The 20,297-nt window shown below is 39.9% G+C and overlaps 1 protein-coding gene across 2 annotated transcripts; it reads right to left on the bottom strand.

The window, feature by feature from the left end:
- Positions 1-376: 376 nt before the first annotated feature.
- Positions 377-15,984, bottom strand: arfrp1 (ADP-ribosylation factor related protein 1). 2 transcript variants are annotated; one of them, XM_035152145.2, is made up of 7 exons: positions 15,611-15,984; positions 6,462-6,549; positions 5,938-6,020; positions 2,777-2,858; positions 2,414-2,484; positions 928-1,028; positions 377-608 (listed from the first exon to the last, which is right to left on the bottom strand). In XM_035152145.2, exons 1-7 carry the CDS (start codon positions 15,701-15,703, stop codon positions 521-523), a joined length of 606 nt encoding a protein of 201 aa, XP_035008036.1. In that variant the 5' UTR covers positions 15,704-15,984; the 3' UTR covers positions 377-520. The 2 variants fall into 2 exon arrangements, with proteins under 2 accessions (XP_035008036.1, XP_035008037.1); XM_035152146.2 differs by lacking the exon at positions 15,611-15,984 and adding an exon at positions 13,447-13,562.
- Positions 15,985-20,297: the final 4,313 nt, after the last annotated feature.

Below are 20,297 nucleotides of genomic sequence, written 5' to 3'. Positions count from 1 at the left end.
ACTTTCAAGACTGTCCGAACTTTACACTCAGGTCATGTCTGAAAACGGCTTTAGTATGAATGATGATTGAAAAGCACGCTTGAAGATGTTGCAATGCTGGCTATGTCAACTTAACTGTTTAAGGAAACCACACAACTAGAGCCCTCAAGTGTAAATTGTTGTTACCATAAATGTTAAAAAAAGTGTAAAACAGGCACAATAGCTGTAATATTTTACTTAATTAGTTGATATTTAATCAACTTAATATTTTAGTTTTATTTTAGAAATAGGCTTAAGTTAATTTGATTAAGGGAGAACAGTGAACCACATTATCGATAACAAGTGGAAAAGAGACAGCTGTCCAAAGCATGTCTGAAATTATGTCTCATGATAAAAATACTGCCACAATATTTTTAATGAAATCAAAAAGTCACAGCAGACTAAAGAAGAGTGGAGTTTTCATCAGCTCCAGGGTTTTAATGGAATGTCCTCAAGGAGAAACCCTCACTTCCAAATGAGGGTAAAGAGTTTTGATGACTTCTTATGTTATGTCCTTCTGTCTGGGAGGTCTGTGAATGTTCCTGACCACACATTTCACCATCCATTCTATGCCTTCGTTTACTCCGTCCCTGCAAGAGAACAAGTCTTAAGTTAGTTATATATTATCCTGAACAGTTCCATGAATGTCTGAAAGCAGCCCAAGTCTCCAGAAATTGAGTCACAGACTGTCACAGTCAATAAAACGTGATGCTGGAAAACGACTTAATGATTCTTGTTCAAAGAATTGTGAAAACATTCAATAAGGGAATCAATAAGAATCATGCTAGGGCTGTCGTGATATCCTGGTAATGATGATAATTGTAATTTTTTTTAACTAGTGACACGGTGTTAATAATATACACTTCCCATCCCAAGTTATGTACAGTCTATCATAGAGTAGCATCTTACCCTGTGAGGGCAGTACAAGGCTGGACTAAACAGTCTCTCTTTCCAATTTTCGGGGCACAGTCACTGAAGGCTGTTTTAATGTCCGGTACAGACAAACAGTTCTGAAAAAAGAGGAAACACAAGATGTGACTGAAGGCTACAACTGCAAAGATAAAGCTGTCAAAACCAGTCTATCAAGCTGACACAAAAAGTACCTTGGTTTCAGGTTCTCCGATGTGACTGATGCTTTTCATTCCTAAATATACATCTACTGTCAGTTGGATAAAACGACATATCTGACTATGTTAACTTAGACATTTTTTACATTTTTCCTGACTCTTTTTTAACTGAGAAGATAAAAGGCAGAATGACTGCTAGTGGCATGGTTAAAAAAAAGGTGCAAGGCGGTCTGAAGAAATTCAACAAAAACAAAGTAGAGCCTGCACACTTATGTCACTCCACTTTGTGTGTGTTTGCTGGTATGTGTTTCACGTGAAGTGGTTGAAATAGTTAACCACACCAGCCTATCAGCCCATTGGTATTCCCTATAAATATGGGTGGTTCTCTTTCAACCACGAAAAAAACCAGACAAAGATCCCACTCTGTATCGAAACGTTGATTGATTAAACTCTCTGTGGTACGGAGTGGCCTCAGTGTGCAGGCTCTACTATGGTAAAAAAAAAATCTCAAATACAAATTTTGCTAAGGATGACTTGGGTCATCTCTATACTAGGGCAGATGTTAATGCAACTGATGATTGCTTTCATTATTGATAAATATATGAATAAAATAGTCTATAAAATAGATTGAAATGATAAACAATGCAGATCACATGCCTCAAGATGATGTATTCACCCTGCCTATCTTACCAAGAGTCCAAAACCACAAAGGTTTTCAGTTTACAATGATAGAAAACAGAGAGAAGCTGCTGGAAGCAGAGAATGGTACATTTTCCCTTGATATGAGTCAAACAAGTTCACAACTAGAGTTACTGCCTCATGGTTGTATACCTCCACCAACCAGTCAAGTTGAACTTTACATCAATGTCTGTTCAAACTCATATGTATGAAAACTCTAGCTATTTAGAGCACCTTTGGTATGTTTGTAGATCTGTGATATATGGATACATAAATTAAATTGATTTGAATCTGATCTTCTTGCTCTGCTGTATGCCTATTATTAAGTAAGATCATTAAGAAAAACAAACACTCTGGCCCCTTGTAGTATGTGTTCAAACATGAAATTAATGAATTAATGTGATACGTGAGGTCACAGGGGCCCTGACCTTTAAACCACAAAATGTCTAATAACTTCATCCTGGACTTTCACGAGAATAGGATGGACAAAGGAGATGGAGACAAACTGAAAACAAAACTCCTCTGGCCACAACAGAGGCATAATAGAATGTGGATGAAGGGTAAAAACATAATGAATCATATATTTTTTTAAATGATCATCATCTTTAACCTGGACATGGTCTTAATGAATTAAAAACATCATAGAGTACCGGAACATCCTGCTTGTTAGCCAGCACAAGGAGAGGAACACCTTCTAATACCTCACTGTTGATCATTTTCTCTGTAGGAGACAAAATGCAAATATTCACAAAAAAATAAGAAAAGAACATCTATCATCACATACTTTTCTCAGTTCCCTTATGTTGCACGTATTGTTTTATATAATATGATAAAGCATTTTATGTTATGTTACACTGAACTAAAACACTGATCTGTTGAAGTTTTAAATGTTAAAGCAGATACAAACCATCAATAGGCCATTATATCCAGGAAATGAGCATCGAAAGTTTGACTACAGCTGTTTCAGACACAGATACAAATTGAAGTATACTGGAGGACAGAGGGTAACTCACCAAAGGCCTCCTTTGATTCTGTCAGGCGCTCTTCATCAGTTGAGTCTATCACATAGATGATTCCATGTGACTCAGCATAGTACTACAAATACATATGAGAGAGACACAGGATGTCAGAGCAGGGTCCTGTTCTTAAAGAACCAACAGCATCGGTATGAAGGCAGAAGTGAAGTACCTATATAAAACTAGTGCAGTGCCCATTCTAAGCCTGCCTTTTGGAATGGACTGTTTGCTTGGCCTGTGTTGATGCTCCGGAGCTACTACAGAATTATTCCTTAGTGATTCCCCCTCAAAACAGTTCTACAATCTACTGGTATACTATAGTTAATGTTTTTCATAAAATTAAATAGAATTGTGTGTGGCTTAAATATAGAATTGAATAATTTACCGAACTGCTGGCACACAATGTATGCCGGCTATTTAAGAAGTCTGTTAAGTGATCAACACAATCTTCAGACTCAAGTTTACAACTTTTCAGAACAAAAGCTCTGTAATTCAGCTGGATTTGTGGTAAATTATTGGCATTTATGTATAGCTTTTCTTGTCTTTACAGTACATCTATGCATCTTTCTCAATGAATATATAATAATAATAATGGGGAAGACTGGGATCAAAACGCCAACCCTCTCAGCCACAGCCACACAAACATTGCAGCAACAAAATTAATGTTGTGCTTTTACTTTAAAGACAAATTGCCAAACAGGAAGTAATTCTATGAATGTTGTTGTCATGACTCACACGTAGAAGTGATCTTTACAAAAACCTGCCGAATTCATTTATGATGATGATGTTCCTGGATAAACGGAGCGTTGCTTCTTCTGCAACAATGAAGTTACAACACACTGTTCCGTTAATATTTGCGGGAGGAACTTCTCTCCTGTCTGCAGCAGTGTGTGTGCGTGTCTGCACGTCTCTGTCGCACTTCACACAAACAAAAATAATACATTTATTTAGTTATTAATCAATGGTGTCGGATCATGAATCCGGATCGTTCCAGTCACTTTAACCCTGACCGTGCACGTCTTGTCTCGTGTGTGGCAGGTTAACCGCGCGCGCGCAAAATGTAGGACTTTTTTTGTATGTGTTCAAATAAGTGTCTCATAAACCAACCGCTGCTTCTACTCTGATCCTGAACCAGTGGTGCAAATCGTTTTACAATGTTGGTCGATAGTGGAAACCCTGTGTTCACTTTTCTTTTTGCCATTCTTCTTAAACTAATTCGACAACCCACCTCATTGACATTAACGTTCTCTCCTTATCTTCGCTTCACTGTCCTTTTGTCTGTTTGTGTGTGTGTGTGTGAGTGGGGGAAGGGCTGGCCCTGAGGCCTGTGTGTGAGTGAGTGTAAACTCCACTCTCAGACTGAAAGGGGGGAGATGAGAGAAATGACACAATGCAACAGCTAAATGTTTGGCACACCGGCACGACCAAGGAACAGTTTTAGTCATACATTTTGTCAATTTGATCACATGTGCGACCAAAATCTTTGGCGTGAAATGTTATCGATTTCCACATAGTATTTATGGGCTACACCATACCGATAGCCCAGACTAGGGCTTTAGCTATGTATCAGAAATAATTTCGGTCCTTACAAACACAACGAAAGAACTATATCACGTGACCATACACGTAAACTGGGCATGAGCATCATCTCTTCAGGTGGTTGTTAGTTACAGAAAATACTTGAAATCAGAAAAAGCAATGGTGAAAAGTAAGAGCAGGGATTCCACAAGGTGGAACTGTTACTGACAGTAAGCGTTAACAGTGCTCTGCATTCATGGCTGGGATTCAAGTCATGACTGATACACACCAAGCCGGGAGTGAGTGCAGATTTTAGGGGTGGGAAGTATATCATAGATAATTATAAATAATAAAAAATAATATTTAAACACTAATCTGAAGTTTTTAGGACCTTACCAGTACTTGATGTTTACTTTGTTTAATTCACCCTATGTTGATGCATGCATTTAAAAACATTGAAGAAAAAAAAAAAAATTCCAACATTTTGTACACACTCACAGCCAGGACATCAGGGTTAAAGTGACATGAATGATCTGGATTCATGATCCAACCCCATTGATTAATACCTAAATGAATGTGCTGATCCAGAAACACATAAATATTAATTCAGCAGGTTATTACAAAGATCAGCTCTTCGTGTGAGTGATTAGAAAAGAGCAGAGGAATCACTTATTGACGGGGCTGGGTAATGTGCTTCAATGCAGTGGCGCCGCCAAGGTGGTGCCATGGGGGCGGGGGGATAAAGTAATACCGTGATACAATACCATAATCGTCCCAAAAGGAAAAAATACAGTAATGTTAATTTTAAGTCACAGCACAGTCTCATTTCCAAATGTCTCTTCTGCCCATCCATACAGCACAGATTTTAAACTTAAAATTGCAGTGTGTAGAATTTAGTGACAAAGTGGTGAAGTTGCATGTAGCAGCTGAATATCCCTCACCTCATCCTCCCCTTCCAAACATGAAAGACAACCTGTGGTAACTTTCAGTTTTCATAAAAACTCAAAGGGTGTTTAGTTTGTCCACTCTGGGCTACTACAAGAAACATGGTGGCCTCCATATAGAGGAACCCCCCCTGATGTAAATATAAAGTATTTAAATATAAATGGCCCATTCTAGGGTAAAGAAAACAACAATTTGTATAATTTAAATGAAACACACTCGTGAAAACATCACTAGGATTATTTTATATAAAATTTCTGTCAATAGATCCCTTTCACATAAATCTTACACACTGGACCTTTAAATTGGACCAGCAGTTTTTCCAAATCTCTTTATTTTGGAGGCTGGAAAACTCAGGAGTATTGTGGATACCAGGAATAACCATAGCCAAAGAGATGCATTTTAAACCTAAAACATAGTAATGTGGATGTAGCCCTGCTTTAATCTTAAAATATCCAAGCTTTTTTTCCCCCCTAACTGTTTTGAATACTCCTTCATTAAGCCACCTGACTTTGAACGTATTTGTAGTTTATTTTTTATTTTTTTATTAATTACAGAATATAATGCCATCAGTTTGATGTTGGTTTGGTCAGGGTATTTAAAACATGTTACAGGAAATCTAAAAAGAGTACGTGTCAGTATGTGGCTACTGAAGAATTCCTCACAGGATATTGTTGGTGTTTCATTTTTTAACTCACCTTGTCCCACAGAGACTGAAGCTCATCCTGACCTCCCAGATCCCAGAACATAAGACGAGCCTTGCCCATGTCAATTGTACCAACTAGGGAGGACAGTGAGACAAGTGAAAACAAGCACCAATTGTAAACTATAAGATAAGCAGCATCAGGTGATCACAGCGTAAGAGTTAAGTGTAATAAACAGTCTTTCAGAAAGGAGACATATTAATGACTTTCCAAAGTTATGATTACTATTGCAAATTATTAATCACTACATCTTCAGGAGTTGTACATGTCGACGCATACATAAGTACACTTGTACATGTACACCTGTACAATTCCTGAAGATACCATGATTGGATGACTGAGAATCTTTTCAGATATTAATCACTGCTGATTGAAACTGACATGGAACACTGCTACTCTGATTTTAGAAGAGAGGGGCAAACTGTCAATTTTGAGGGTCTAACCGTACAGTGATGCACCCAGGGTAGTCACAAGCGTATCACTCTTCATAAAAAACACTCACTGAAACATTCACTTACTATTAAGACCAACTGTAGTTGTGATCTTTGATAAATTCATTCCCTTGTAGTTCTTACTGAACTTTGTTTTGGTTTGTTCCAGAAAGGTCTGCAGAAAGAGACAACAGTTAGTCTAGAGGATACGTCAGACTATGCATGTTGTTTAACATGTTACATATAATTGCACAAGCTAAGATATTCAGAAAGGTCATTAGATCACATCATATATATGACACATTGCTGTGATTAAAATACTAAGAGTTAGTTGCTGTAGCTCCACATTGAAAATCGACTAAATTGTAACAGTGTTTTATATTTCAATATTCCGAGGGGGGATATTTTTTTTTAAAAACAGACTTTAGAAGTGCTGATTTACATGAACAAATTTTGCAGCAATAAAAGTAATCAGGGTAACACATAGGCATCATAAATACAATTATCATTGGTATGACAGCTGCACCACATAGAACTAACACAATCAAGCATATGGTCAGTCTCGGTGTGGATTAACAAGTTTACACTGTGGTGTCTCAATATCCTGGTCAATCCTAAATAAGCAACCTCTGGCAGAAACTCAGTGGCTAATTAAAAGTATTACGTATTTATTATTTCTAGTATTTAATAATTTAAATCCCCCTTCATAAAAAAGGTTTTAAGTGAAGATGGACTGGGGGGTTTGGATCCCCAAGGAGGAGAACTCCAAAATCATAGAGCAGTTCAGAACCATCTCACGGATCATCTTGGAAGGCAAGATATTTTTCAGCATCTTGTCCCAGTGGCTATTAAAGTTCCTCCTAATGGATGATTACATCAATATGTCAGTGCAAAAAGGTGGGATCTCTGGAACACCTGGGTGCTTGGAGCACAACAAGGGAAATCATGCAGCTTCTGAGAGAAGCAAAGGAAGGGAGGGGCGACCTGGTGGTCCTGTGATTGGACCTTGCCAATGCTTATGGGACCATATAGCACAATCTGATTGAGGAGGCTGTTCGAAGACACCATGTCCCCAGCAATATCAGCAACCTCATCTTGGAAAACTACAACAATTTCTAGATGAAAGCTACCTCTGGGTCTTTAACGGCGCAGTGGCACAGGCTTGAGAAGGGAATCATTACTGGCTGCATCATCTCAGTAATCCTTTTCGCCCATGCTATCAACATAATGGTCAAGTCAGCTGAGGTGGAGTGCTGAGGACCTCTAACGGCCGGCGTACGTTAGCCACAGTCACAACATCATCACTCCCTGGCAGCAGGTAACTCTTACTAGGACTGTGAAGCTAATCTAATGGGCAAGGATGAGTTTCAAACCTTCAAAGTCAAGTTACCTTGTGCTCAAAAAAGGGAAGGTTGTGGACTAGTTCCGTTTCAAGATTTTTGAGACCACAATCCCAACACTGTCGGAAGAGCCAGTCAAGAGCTTGGGGTTGCTCTTTGACTGCAGACTAAAGGACATAGCTGCTATTAGGCCCTGGTGATATGACCAAAGACTTCTATTTCTAACTTTTACCTCAATTACGATTAATGAATTAATATTTTATGCAGGGAATTACCTCTCTCCTGTCTACAGTAGTGAGTGAGTATGTGTGTGTGTGTGTGTTTGTGTGGTTGTGTGTGTCTGTCCTTCACACATTTATTAATTAATCGATGGTGTCAGAACATGAATCCGGATCGTTCTGGCTGTCTGCGTCATGTTTACATCTCATGCTTAGCAGATAAACTTTGTGGCCACAAAATGTTGGACTTCTTTTCAATGTGTTTAAATATCAAAGAAACAAAATTAACTTCAGTAGCCTATAACTTCTGATTAGTGTTGGTGTTTATTGTTACAAGTAAAGCAAGCACAGGTCAGCAGGGGAGTGAGGAGGGTTGGGAGCTGGTTGTGTAAATTACTTTGATTGGAAGGAGGCTTTGCTTGTGTTTTAACGATGTAACTTAATAGTCATTCCAACTTTACCGCAGGGTTTCGAGCCAGCCAATTCTCCTCTCTTATCTCTGCTTCACTCTCCGTGTGTCAGTGTGAGTGAAAGTGGCGGGGCCTCATCTCCCAGACTCAGAGGAGATGAGAGACAGAGCAGGTAAATGCAGGCGCACCGTTGCGACCAAGGAATTTTTTCGTGGCAATTCACAGATTTAAAGTCTCATGTGCTTTTTTTGTATATCTATGAATTGCCTCGCTGACCGGATCACACAATCTTGCATTGATCAAGATTTTTGTTCTAACTAACCCTAACCCTTGCATTGGCCGGATGTTCCCCACCCCTGCTGTAATGCATTGACCTGCTACAGGCGAATATCCAACCTCCCATTCCTTACTAAGATACTTGAAAAGATCGTTTCAGTGCAGTTAAATTCCTTTCTGTTTTAGAATATAGGATAAGATGGTGAATATCCCTTGTAGTTTGAAAGTCTTATGAACAATTTATATTACCAACTACCAGTATAGGTTAGAAGGTGTTAGGGACATATCTTCAGCTGTGCACCTTAGCGTCATCAGGTGTTCTGGCCTTTTAATCACAAGACACCCTCTACTAACGCAGGCCCATCACAGGTTGATCGGACCTGGGTGCATGTCCCTAGCATCTTGGGGCCCATTTGGGATCTTTCCTCCTGATCCAGAGCCATTGGCTTGCCATAGTCTTTTCCTCTCATTCACTTCATCAACATAATCCTCCCAGGGTACTGTCAATTCTACAAAGTAGATGACTGGCAGGGTGTTGGACCAGAGTATCAGGTCTGGTTTTAGAGTGGTAGTGACAATATGTGATGGGACTGTAAGCCGCTGGCCCATGTACACCAACATCTCCCAGTGTTGGGCTTGCTCCAACTGATGACTTCTAGTCAGTGGAGTAGGCCCTCTGTCTTCAGCATGCTGAAGTGCTTCTTTTGCCTGTTGTCCATCATGTTGTCAGTGATGGTCTGACAGCCCGTATAGATGTGTCTCAGGACTCTGAGAGGGTCATCTTCCCGAGACCCCGGCTTTTGTTGCTCACCCCCTACTACCCATTTGGAAGCTTTGATAATCACCTCTGTTGCCATAGTGAACGCTAGTGGGGAGATTGTGCAGCCAGCCATGATGCCAACTTTGAGACGTTGCCATATGGTGGTAAAATCGGGTGTGGTGAAGTAGAATTACAGATCTTTGAAGTAGGCTTTGACCAAATTTATGATGGGCTCTGGTACTTTGAAAAAGTCAAAAGCAGCCCAGAGGACACTATGTGGGGAACCAAATGCATTAGCTAGATTGAGGATGATGACATGTAGATCTCTCTTCTCAATCTTGGTTGATTGGATTTGGTGCCAGATCATGCTAGTTCTAAAAGTCCAGAGAACCCTGATATTCCAGCTTTTTGGACCAATGTATCCACCAGCTTTTTTTTTTTTTACCAGATAGCTTGTCAGCCTTTGGGCTATTAAGCTGAAGAAGATCTTGCCTTCTACATAGAGGAGACTGATGGGCCGAAATTGGCTAATGTTTGAGGTCCTCAATGTTCCTCCCTTCTTTGAGGTGAAGAGACATTTCACAAACTTAAAGGGTTTTAGGCTTCTTGTATAGCCTCTTTGTCATTTTTTATTCTAGGGTCATTAGCCGTGTGGTTCATCAGTGAGACGTTTCTCTTTTCTTTTAATTGCTTTCATAGCAATTAGTGGGTGTCTCCAAATACCAATTTGTTTGATCCTGCCAGCATGGGAAGCTAACCCATTCCAGCCCCAGTGGGGTCCATTCCCTCTTGTCAGCTGTCTTTCCGTCACAAGGTCTAAAAGTGAACAACACCCTGGAGGAGTTTCAGTCTGGCTTTAGATCCCATCACAGAAATAAAAACTGCACCTACTAAAATAAAATGCGAACTCGGACTAAGCTCTGATGAAAAAGAGGTTTCAATTGTAATCGTCCTAGACCTGAGCCCTGCTATTGATACAATTTACCACAACATCCTTATCAATCATCTTGAGAAGTTGGTTTGTTTGTCTGACAGTGTCCTAAACTCATTCAAAATGTACATCAAGAGGGAGGACGTTTTAATACCAGCATTGGAGATCACGTGTCTGACAAATATGACAGCTGTTTTGGGGTTGCAAAGGGGAACTGCATTGGAACTTCATTATTCTCACTGTACATGCTGCCACTGGGTGACATCATCAGAGTGCACAATGTTTGTTTCCATAGTTACAGAGATGATACAAAACTGTACATTGCTGATGAGCCAAATTATGATAATGCTCGGCGCTCTATTACTAAATGTCTTTTAGCAATAAATACAATAAATACAACCTAAAACATAGCAACAGTTTGGCCATTTTGAAATCAGACAAATGCTGAAAAGCCTCAATTTCTAGCCGACAGGATTACTGTAATGCACTTTTTACAGGCTCCCAAAGAAAACAATAGAGAGACTGCAGCTCATTTAGAACTCTGCTGCTTGGCGGAGAGAACACATTAGACCAGTTCTAACTTCTCTGCACTAGTTGCATCAAGGTTCTCCTCCTGTCATACAAGGCTCTAAATGGGCTAGGACAGAGTTACATAGCCGACTCTCAAGTCAACTAGGTTCCCTCTAGAACACTGAGATAAGGGCTGCACGATATTAGGAAGACATGCGATGATGTTGTTTAATATTGCGATGATGATATGACTTGCGAAAATAAACAGACAGTCCCTGGCTACAGCCGGGAGAAGGCGCACAGCCTGGCCGCAGCGCTACCAAGTCCAGGGCAGACACCAGTGAGCCATGCACAGCTACACTAAGTCCACTTACAGTAAATTTGGGGTCTTTTCATACATTTTGAACATTTTAGCGGCTCTGTCAGTAATTAATCACTCCTCTTGTGGCTCTATCACCCGCACTTTCAAACCAAACGTAACGCGACACCATCTCCTACAGCTTTCCATACATTTACTAAGTTTACAAAGTCAGTTGTTTTTACCCAGTCTGAGTTTACAAGTGTGTCCGATCACACTGTTTGAGAGTGTGTGCTGTTACTTTCCCCTCAGGTTCTGGGATCATAAATAAGCTACACAATTCTTCTTTAAAATCAACCGCTAGTGATGAATCTGACTCGGGACAAACGTGATCACTAGAAGTTTTCACAGTAGAATTTAGTTGGAGATTTGAGCCGTGTTGCTCCGTCAAATCTCTGTGGTCAAATGCTCAGTTTTCTCTCTATTCTCTTCTTATTCTCTTTTTCCGACAATGATTCAATCAGATGCAGCAGGGCTCCATCTGATTGGCCAAATGGCACATGGAACACCATTTATCGCAGTTTTGGCCGTCTTTTGCGATAGGTCTATCCCGCAGGTTGATATCGCGATCACGATTTAAAAATAAACCCTAACTGAGATCATCTGCAGCAAGTCTATTCTACATTTTAATATGCTTGTATTTTCATCTCCACTGTCTGTAAAACACTTGAAGAAAGGTGTTATACAGAAACATTTTCTTATTATAATTATTAAACTCAGTAACAATGACAGACAACAGGGCTACATGTGAACAATATGATCACATGACTAGAATAGAAAAGAAACATGAGATAATTTCAGAGTCAGGCTCACAGATTTAAATTGAATGTGAGTTAGTATTTTTGCTGTTTTGTGTGACGATGAACAAACTATGATGAACATGTGATGATACAATAAAGTGAAGTAATTGTAAGACTATTTGTGTAGCCAAAATAGAGAGAGAAAAGTAATCGTTGATGTCTGATGAGTTTAGTCTATTCTATTATAATCATAGGAAACATTGAAAAATGTGTGGATCATTTGACAGCAGCAGTGACAGAATAAGAGTCAACGCATTAGCAATGTCAGGTATTCTGTCACAATCAAAGAATCCTTGTTGAATTCAAATTAAGTAATTAATAATATTTGCGATGTACTTATTTGGTCTGATTCTGTTGCTCTTTATTATTTCTCACTTGACTGTAAACTCTTTTGCTCCCATTAGGATCATGTAGAATGATGACTCTGGTTTTCCAGTGATCTGATTGAGCTGTTGACAGGTTTTGATCAGATCCTCTTAAATGATCCTGCTGCTGCAGTTTAAATGTGCAGCATAAGTTACCAGAGTGATTAACAGCAGTAAGTAGTGTTGCACTCTATACCGATACTAGAAAGGTATCGTGATAAACAGTTTTTGTAAATAAGCATAAATTTGCAGCTGTCACATGTACATCTATAATTACACATAATGTTATTAAAGTTAAGAAGTTATGATCTTGATCTTTACAATAATCCAAATTATATATAGCACAATGCTAAAAAGTTAATGCTACTTCTCCATTGTCAAAAACCCACCTACATGCATGAAAACAGACAAACAAGAAAACACTTAACAGATAAACTACAATTGTATTGAGCATGGACATAATGAGCATTAATGTAAGTCTGGCATTTCATGGTGATGAAGCTCAAACAGCGGATTAGCCTACACACCACTACACACACTTGGAAGGGGCGGTGTTAACTGCGTATGAACAATCACTGATGTGGACAAGTGAACTGGCAATACAGCTTTATCAATAAAGTCATATGGACCTATTTTCAATCATAGAATTATAAAACATGTCTGGTTATCCCGCTGCTAACACACCCAGTACATCAATATAAGTAAATCCCACAAGTAAAGAAACGAAGAGCGACGCAGACAGTCTGCGGTTCTGTTAGCACATAGCTCGTAAGTGTCAGGTTGGTTATGCTCAGCTAACTTATTCCATCTGATGAGAATCTATATCTTTTATAAAGATACTCATCAGAGTAGGTAAACGGATTGTGTCTGTCTGAAGACCCTTGTTCTCTACAGAGACCCTCTAACAATCCACACCCAGCTCCATGGGATCATTTATTTTAATTTTTTCTTGAGCCACAGGATCCTCTAAGAACGGTGATGTCATGTTTTAAAGGAATTGATTAGTCAGTGGGTGGAGCTTTTATGCTGCTTGAGCTCTTATCTCCAACTTAAACTGCTCTGAAGCAGGTAAGCCGTTCAGCATAAGTTACCATGGTGATTTACCCCGATAAGAAGTGAACAAGCTTTGTAGGACCGGAAACCCAGAATTTAACCTGGAGTTCCCCCGATAAGCACAAATCCGGCTTCGTAGTACAGGGCCCTGGAGTAACTAGAAAGGCACAAGATGACAAAACATTGGAAAAAAAATGAACACCCGGACATAATTTCCATAAAAATCCACGAAAAGGTTGACTAATGCCCTATATTGCAATGTTAAGGGGCATGATTTTAAGGTCCTGCCCAGTCATACTGATCTGCAATGAAATGCAAGGGGTTCTTCCCTTGGCTATGCCCTGTCCCTTCACCAAATAGGTGCTGTTAGGCCTGGACGTCCAAGGATACAGCCCTAAATGTTTATAAAAAAATTGTTGTGAATAGTTTTCTTACTCTTGTGATAAAAAACATTGATCTGAAGCTCAATTCTAAGGTTGTTCTGTAAATACTTTTCTAATAAACAATAATATAGCAACTTCTGATATCCATGTCAGGCATAAAATATCAACTTCCGGTTTAGGTCCCGCCCCTTCCGAGTACAGATACGGATAGTTTAGTTGGTTGAACAGATACAGAAAAAGGTGAACTCCCTCATCCCTACTCTCCAAATTGATTTGATTCATTCACTTTAGACTTGTGTGCTGCACCTAAGGCTTAAAAGGACTAAATCTGATTATACCCTCTACTCTAATCAAGGTGGCCATGCCTGGTCCCCCTTTTCAGCGCCACTGCACTGAGGCGTATTATTCCTTGGTCAACAAGTGACTCTGCTTCTCTGATGTTTTTTAATCACTCACACTTAGAATTGATCTTTATAAAAACCTACTGAATTCATATTTATGTTCCTGGATAAACGGGGCGTCGCTTCTTCTGCAACAAAGAAGTTAAAACACTGCGCCCTAATATTCGGGAAAGAACTTCTGTCGACAGGACTGTGTGTCTGTGTTTGTGTGTCTGCTCTTCTCTACCCCTCTTTACACACAATCTGATAATCACGTTTTTAGTTATTAATCAATGATGTCGGATCATGACTCTGGATCGTTCCGCTCACTTTAAAACTGATGTTCTGACTGTGCGCTTCACGTTACATTACATGTAGAGATGTCGGGTGAAGTGATTTTATAATAACCACAGTTTCATAACATCACGGTTTCATAACCGTAAGAACTGTAAAAACTACAATATCTCACTTTGGTGTCCTGCCTTTATTGTTAAAGTGTAAAGTGAGCACTGGTCAGAGGGGAAGTGAGGAGGAAACAGACTCTGACAGAGACTCCGACGCATCTAAGAATCGAAAAATGTTCACCCCTCTGGGCGAAAACAATATGCTGTGTAACATTTATTTTATTTTATTAAATTACTGCTTCATCAATGTGACGTCTCCAATTTATATTTTTATTTCCTGTTGTGAAAGACTACACGTGGCATCTATTGCAATTCTGTCGGTCCTGGGAGAGGGATCCCTCACATGTGGTTCTCTCTGAGGTTTCTACGTTCTATTTACCCTGCTAAAAGGTTTTCAGACCTTGTTAAAACCCTATGAGACAAATTGTGATTTGTGAATATGGGCTATACAAATAAAATTTGATTGATTGAATTTGTGTTTCCTGTCATCATAAGCAGTGTATCTGTATGGGACGTATATTGTGATGGGTCACCGACGGAAGTTGTTCTGATTACGGAGCTTGAGTAGTTGTGAAAAAGTAAACGTGTCTTGGTTCAAGTACACATTCTTCATGTCTTTATTATACTATGGCCTCTCAGTATAAGTGAATTAAACTCTTGGCTACATTAAAACGGTTAATAGAAAGAGAGAGAGATAGAGCAACAGAGAGAGGGGGGTTTGCGAGCTGCTCCTTCGATGCTGGTCAGAATCCTAAAGTAAAAGAGGATTTCTCCTTTCGCGGTGAACTCCTCCGATTGAGTTTTTCGGCCAGTGTTGGTGGAAATAAAGCTGTTTTAGTGGCTCGCGCACGGAAAACGTGACTCGCGAGAGATTTCACAGCAAAGCACACATAAATTACGTGACTCGCGGGAGGCACGACACCATAGTTAGATATCGTAGTTTTTACAGTTCTTACGGTTAACAAATCGCAGTTATCGTAAAATCGGTTAATCCCGACTTCTCTAATCAGGGGTACATACATTTAGCTCAGGTTTTAATGCAACTCACAGTTTTCCCGGCGTTGTCCAGTCCCAGAATCAAAACGCAGTATTCGTCCTTTTGGAACATGTATTTATACAAACCAGATAATAAAGTATACATCTTGGCAAAAATGTAAACAAACAAGTACTAAGTCCTGCCAATGTTAGCTTGTTAACTTAGCCTAACGTGCATATCAGGGCCAGCACAGCGAGTGCGCCCTCTGTTACTTCATTACGAGGCAGCTAAATAAACATGATAAAACCGAGAGAGACGCACATACACGGCTGCGCTCATACAAATAAAGTAAATAACAGACGGTTTTATCATACACACAGCACAAACTCTACGCGTAACATAACCCGGAAGTAGACCCTGTAAAACTTCTTCTTCTGATGTTTAATGGAGGTTGACAAACAACTTATCGGTGCATTACCGCCACCCTCTGGAGAGGAGCCTCTAAAACGGCTTCCTCTTTTTGGTGTTTTTCATGATAGTTGGCAAACAACGTTATGGTGCATTACCGCCATAACTGGTATGGGGTGTCGATCGGGAACCTAAATACATATATATAAATACATATATATATATACTGTATATACACACAGGGATGGGTACATTATTATTTATTTGATATACAAAAGATCAAATAACCTTAGTGTATTAAAACAAACCACAAAATACACCAGCCATGCCATGTGACAAAATAAACTACTGTATTTTTGTATTTTAAAAATACTAAAAAATACTTACTCAAGGGAGCACATAATCACATCACAAACCACCATGTTTGGTAATGAAGGGCCTACCTTGCACCAGCAACACTGACGACAATTACAAACAAGTCATTCATAAGCAGACAACTGATAGCACCTTTATCCATTGCAACAAAGTTAATAGTTGTATTTGAGACCAAATCTCTCTCAACACAAAACAGCCCCCATTAAGTTATACACTTTGACTCAGAGAATTTGGGAGCTACAATGAAGTTGAGCCAGTGGTGGATGGGATAACAACCTGTTGTTTCATGGCTCTGCAGCACAACGTTGTTAATAACAATAAGGCACTCAACACGTCTGCATTTACTATAGCTGTTTTCAGACATGACCTGCGGGTGAAAGATTGACTACAGAGTTTACCCAAAGTTTGCCTTTCACACATACACAACACAGCAGGAGGTTCTCTGCACAGGTTCTTATCATGACAAACTCTGTTAACACAAACGTTAGTGTCTTCCCTGTGTGTTTTTACCAGGAGATATTTGTTTTCTTTTTGTTTTTTTCATTGTTTGCTTCTGTCATGTGTTAAAAGCGACATCAATGCCCCCCACTCTCTTGCATTGAATCATTGAATCCAGTGGAAATTCTCCGCTGTGTTCACACATCAACTTCTCCTGGATTTCGACAGACTTTATATTAGGAAGACAGGCAAAGAAAGTGTCTCACTCTGACATTTGTGTTCAACATGCAGCTCCTCCGGAGAAAATACGGAGGAATGTAAAAGTATGTCTGAAAGCAGCTTAAGTTAAACCATTAAACCAACAACTCTTAAACGCTTTATAGTATTTTTCCTGTACACAACCAACGAAAACTTAACATTGGCTGAAAGTAGCAAGCTAACATTAAGTGTGAGGTCTGCTAACGTAACTCAAGTTAAATAGTTAGCTAGAACACTCACGTAAATCTGATTTACCCTAGGATACTAAAACGAACACCTAAACCTAACACGAACTGTTAAGAATTGTAGAAATTAAAAAAATTCCATATCCGCATATAGATATTCCTATCCCATTGTCTCACCAACTTCAAAACCATAGGGGATGCAGTTGTTCTCTCCTCCATATTTGGTGGTCTTTGTCTGTCCCAAAAACTGCGGAACTCCCTGATTACAGGGTCTTCTGCCTGCAACACAGAGAGATTGGCCTCTGCCGCCCAGGGAGACACCATCCCCATCTGGGAAACACAGTTTTGGAAGGTTAGTGGTGCATGTTCTTTCTGCAAAGCACACCTAAGATCTTCTGGCAAAAGTGTTGTGGGTGCAAGGGCCACCACCTGCTCTGTGGTCACGTTCTGCCTTGACAAAGCATCTGCATTTCCATTTGCACGGCCTGGTTTATATCTAATGTCTAGATCAAAATTTGCAAGCTCTGAGGCCTACCTCTGTTCCACTGTTCCCAATTTGGCTGTTTGTAGGTGACTGAGGGGATTGTTATCTGTATGCACAGTACATGTTTGGCCCAGCAAATATTCACGAAATTTTTCTGTAACAGCCCACATAAGGGCCAAAAATTCCAATTTCATGGAACTGTAATTTTGCATATTTCTTTCGCTTTTTCTTAGATGTCTGCTGGCAAATGCAATATGGCTGATCTTACCCTCACAATCCTGTGACAATACTGCTCCCAGGCCATTATGACTAGCATCCACATCCAAAATAAATGGCTCGTAAAAAGTCGCTGAAGCCAATATTGGTGCTGTGGTGAGTTTGGTTTTGAGTTTCTGAAAAGCTGTGTAACATACCATCTCCAGCCTCTGCAAATGGTGTTCAACATATGTTGAGAAGATTATTACATCATCCAAGTACATAAGCAAGGACTGGAAACTCAGATCACCAAATATCCTTTCCATCAACCTTTGAAATGTGCTTGTAGCATTGCAAAGGCCAAAAGGCCATACATCTCCATATTTCCTTAACACTATCTCTGCAGCAGCTTGGTCTGGGAGTGTCAAATTGGACAGGTCTACAGATTCCAAATCTAAGTCAGGTGCTTTCCCAGCTGCGGCCTGGGAACATTTCACTGTTACTTGGCCCTGGGAATTGACTTCCTCACTGAACACTATTGTTGACCTATTAGTTTCTGTTAACATGTATTTCCCCTCTACTACATACTTTACGGGAAAGGAAGGGCACCCTTTGACCCCATGCTCTGACCGCGGGTTGCGCTGGGGTGTGTTAGTTGTTCCTGGGTGGAAATGTAATAGCAGTGTCCATGTGTTGTAGTTGAAGAGTGAAAAGAAATAAACGGTAAAAGGAAATAAACATTGTGTTTATTAAGTCTAACAGTTTCAACTACATCAACAGAGTGCAACAAGCCCAGGGTAACTCGTGGCTGCAGGTAAGCCACTTCTGCTTACATTGGAAACTGGGACAGAGGCCAAACCATTTTTGAGAGCTACCAATGCTGTGGAGATCAGAAGGCCTGCAGGAAGGTTATTTGTGTTATTATCTGGTTCTAATAGGAGTGTTTATATGTGGTATTTGTTACCTTTTCGGCCTGTGGCTGGGACCATAACTGTAGTGCCAGCAGTAATCTGGAGGGGGCCATCAGCTTGCATCCGTAGGTGACCAGAGTTGCCATCACTGTGCATAGTTTCTATTAGCTGACACTGTTGTAGGGCTTCCCACCAGCCAGGTGCCGCCTGTGTGACCTGGGGAATAGAGAACAAGGCAGAGCCGTACTCCTCATAGAGGAGAAAATTGCTCCTTTTGTTTGAATAGTGCTGTGGAACTGGGTGGATCTCTGACAATTAACACCCCACATCCTGGCAAAGTCCTTCCAGTGTGTGGAAGAGCCCCGTGGCATGGTCGACTGCCACAGTGTCGAATGCTGCACTAAGATCTAACAGAATGAGGACAGACACAAATCCCTGATCTGAAGCTATTAGAAGATCATTAGTGACTTTTGCCAAGGCTGTCTCTGTGCTGTGATTAGCTCTAAACCCTGACTGAAAGTCTTCATATACATTACTTTCCTGGAGAAACTCACACAGCTGATTGGCTACAACCTTTTCAAGGATTTTAGACAGGAAGAGGAGGTTAGATATCGGTCTGTAGTTGGCTAAAACCTCCGGGTCCAGGGTGGATTTTTTGAGAAGGGGTTGATTACAGCTAGTTTAAAGGACTGTGGTACATATCCTGATGATAATGACAGATTGATTGTGTTCAGTAATGTACAATCAATTAGGGGCAGAATTTCTTTAAGTAATTTTGTAGGAATGGGATCTAAGATACAAGTTGTGGGTTTAGAACATGAGATTATTTTGGTCAGCTGATCAAGGTTGATCAGAGAGAAGCTGTCTAAATAATTGATAAGATTCTCAGCTGTTTCTGAGATTTCTATTCTTGGTGGGGTATTAGTGCCAACTGAGGGCAGGAGATGGTTGATTTTATTTCTAATAGTTAGAATTTTATCATTAAAGAAGTTCATAAAGATATTGCTATTTAGGGATCGAGGAATACTGGGTTCGGTGGAGGTGTGACTCTCTGTCAGCCTGGCTACAGTGCTGAAGAGAAACCTTTTTTTATTTTCTTCTATTAATTTGGAGTAGTAGGCAGCTCTTGCTTTGTGGAGGGCCTTCTTATATGCTTTAACACTATTCTTCCAGTCTAGGAGATATTCAACACGGTTGCTGGAGCGCCACTTCCTTTCTAGTTTTCTTGACACTTGTTTTAATTCATGTGTCTTGGAATTATACCACGGAGCTAATTTACTATGTTTTACACGTTTCTTTTTTAGAGTCGCTATTGAGTCTAATGTTAATCGTAATGACCTTACAGAGCTATCGACAAGATGGCCCATCTCAGTGGAGCTAGGGTTTTTAAAGAATTTGTTGGTTATATCGACGGATAATATGGGTTTAAATGTAATTGGAATTATTTCCTTAAATTTAGCTACAGCACTATCAGGTAGACCTCTAGAAAATGAGTTTTTTTATTA

Source organism: Hippoglossus stenolepis, chromosome 3, assembly GCF_022539355.2.
Source record: "Hippoglossus stenolepis isolate QCI-W04-F060 chromosome 3, HSTE1.2, whole genome shotgun sequence".
Classification (NCBI taxonomy): Eukaryota; Metazoa; Chordata; class Actinopteri; order Pleuronectiformes; family Pleuronectidae; genus Hippoglossus; species Hippoglossus stenolepis.
The sequence above is the reverse complement of the archived record's forward strand: the minus strand, read 5'-3'. Positions and strand labels throughout refer to the sequence as shown.

Bases quoted from the DNA above. Each gene is read 5' to 3' on its own strand.
- arfrp1 (XM_035152145.2), bottom strand. From the start codon at position 15,703: ATGTATACTTTATTATCTGGTTTGTATAAATACATGTTCCAAAAGGAC. The intron at 2,485-2,776 runs GTGAGTTACCCT...TGTCTCCTACAG, and splicing joins AGAATCAAAGGAGGCCTTTG to AGAAAATGATCAACAGTGAG. The intron at 1,029-2,413 runs GTACTCTATGAT...CTCTTTTTTCAG, and splicing joins CTAACAAGCAGGATGTTCCG to AACTGTTTGTCTGTACCGGA.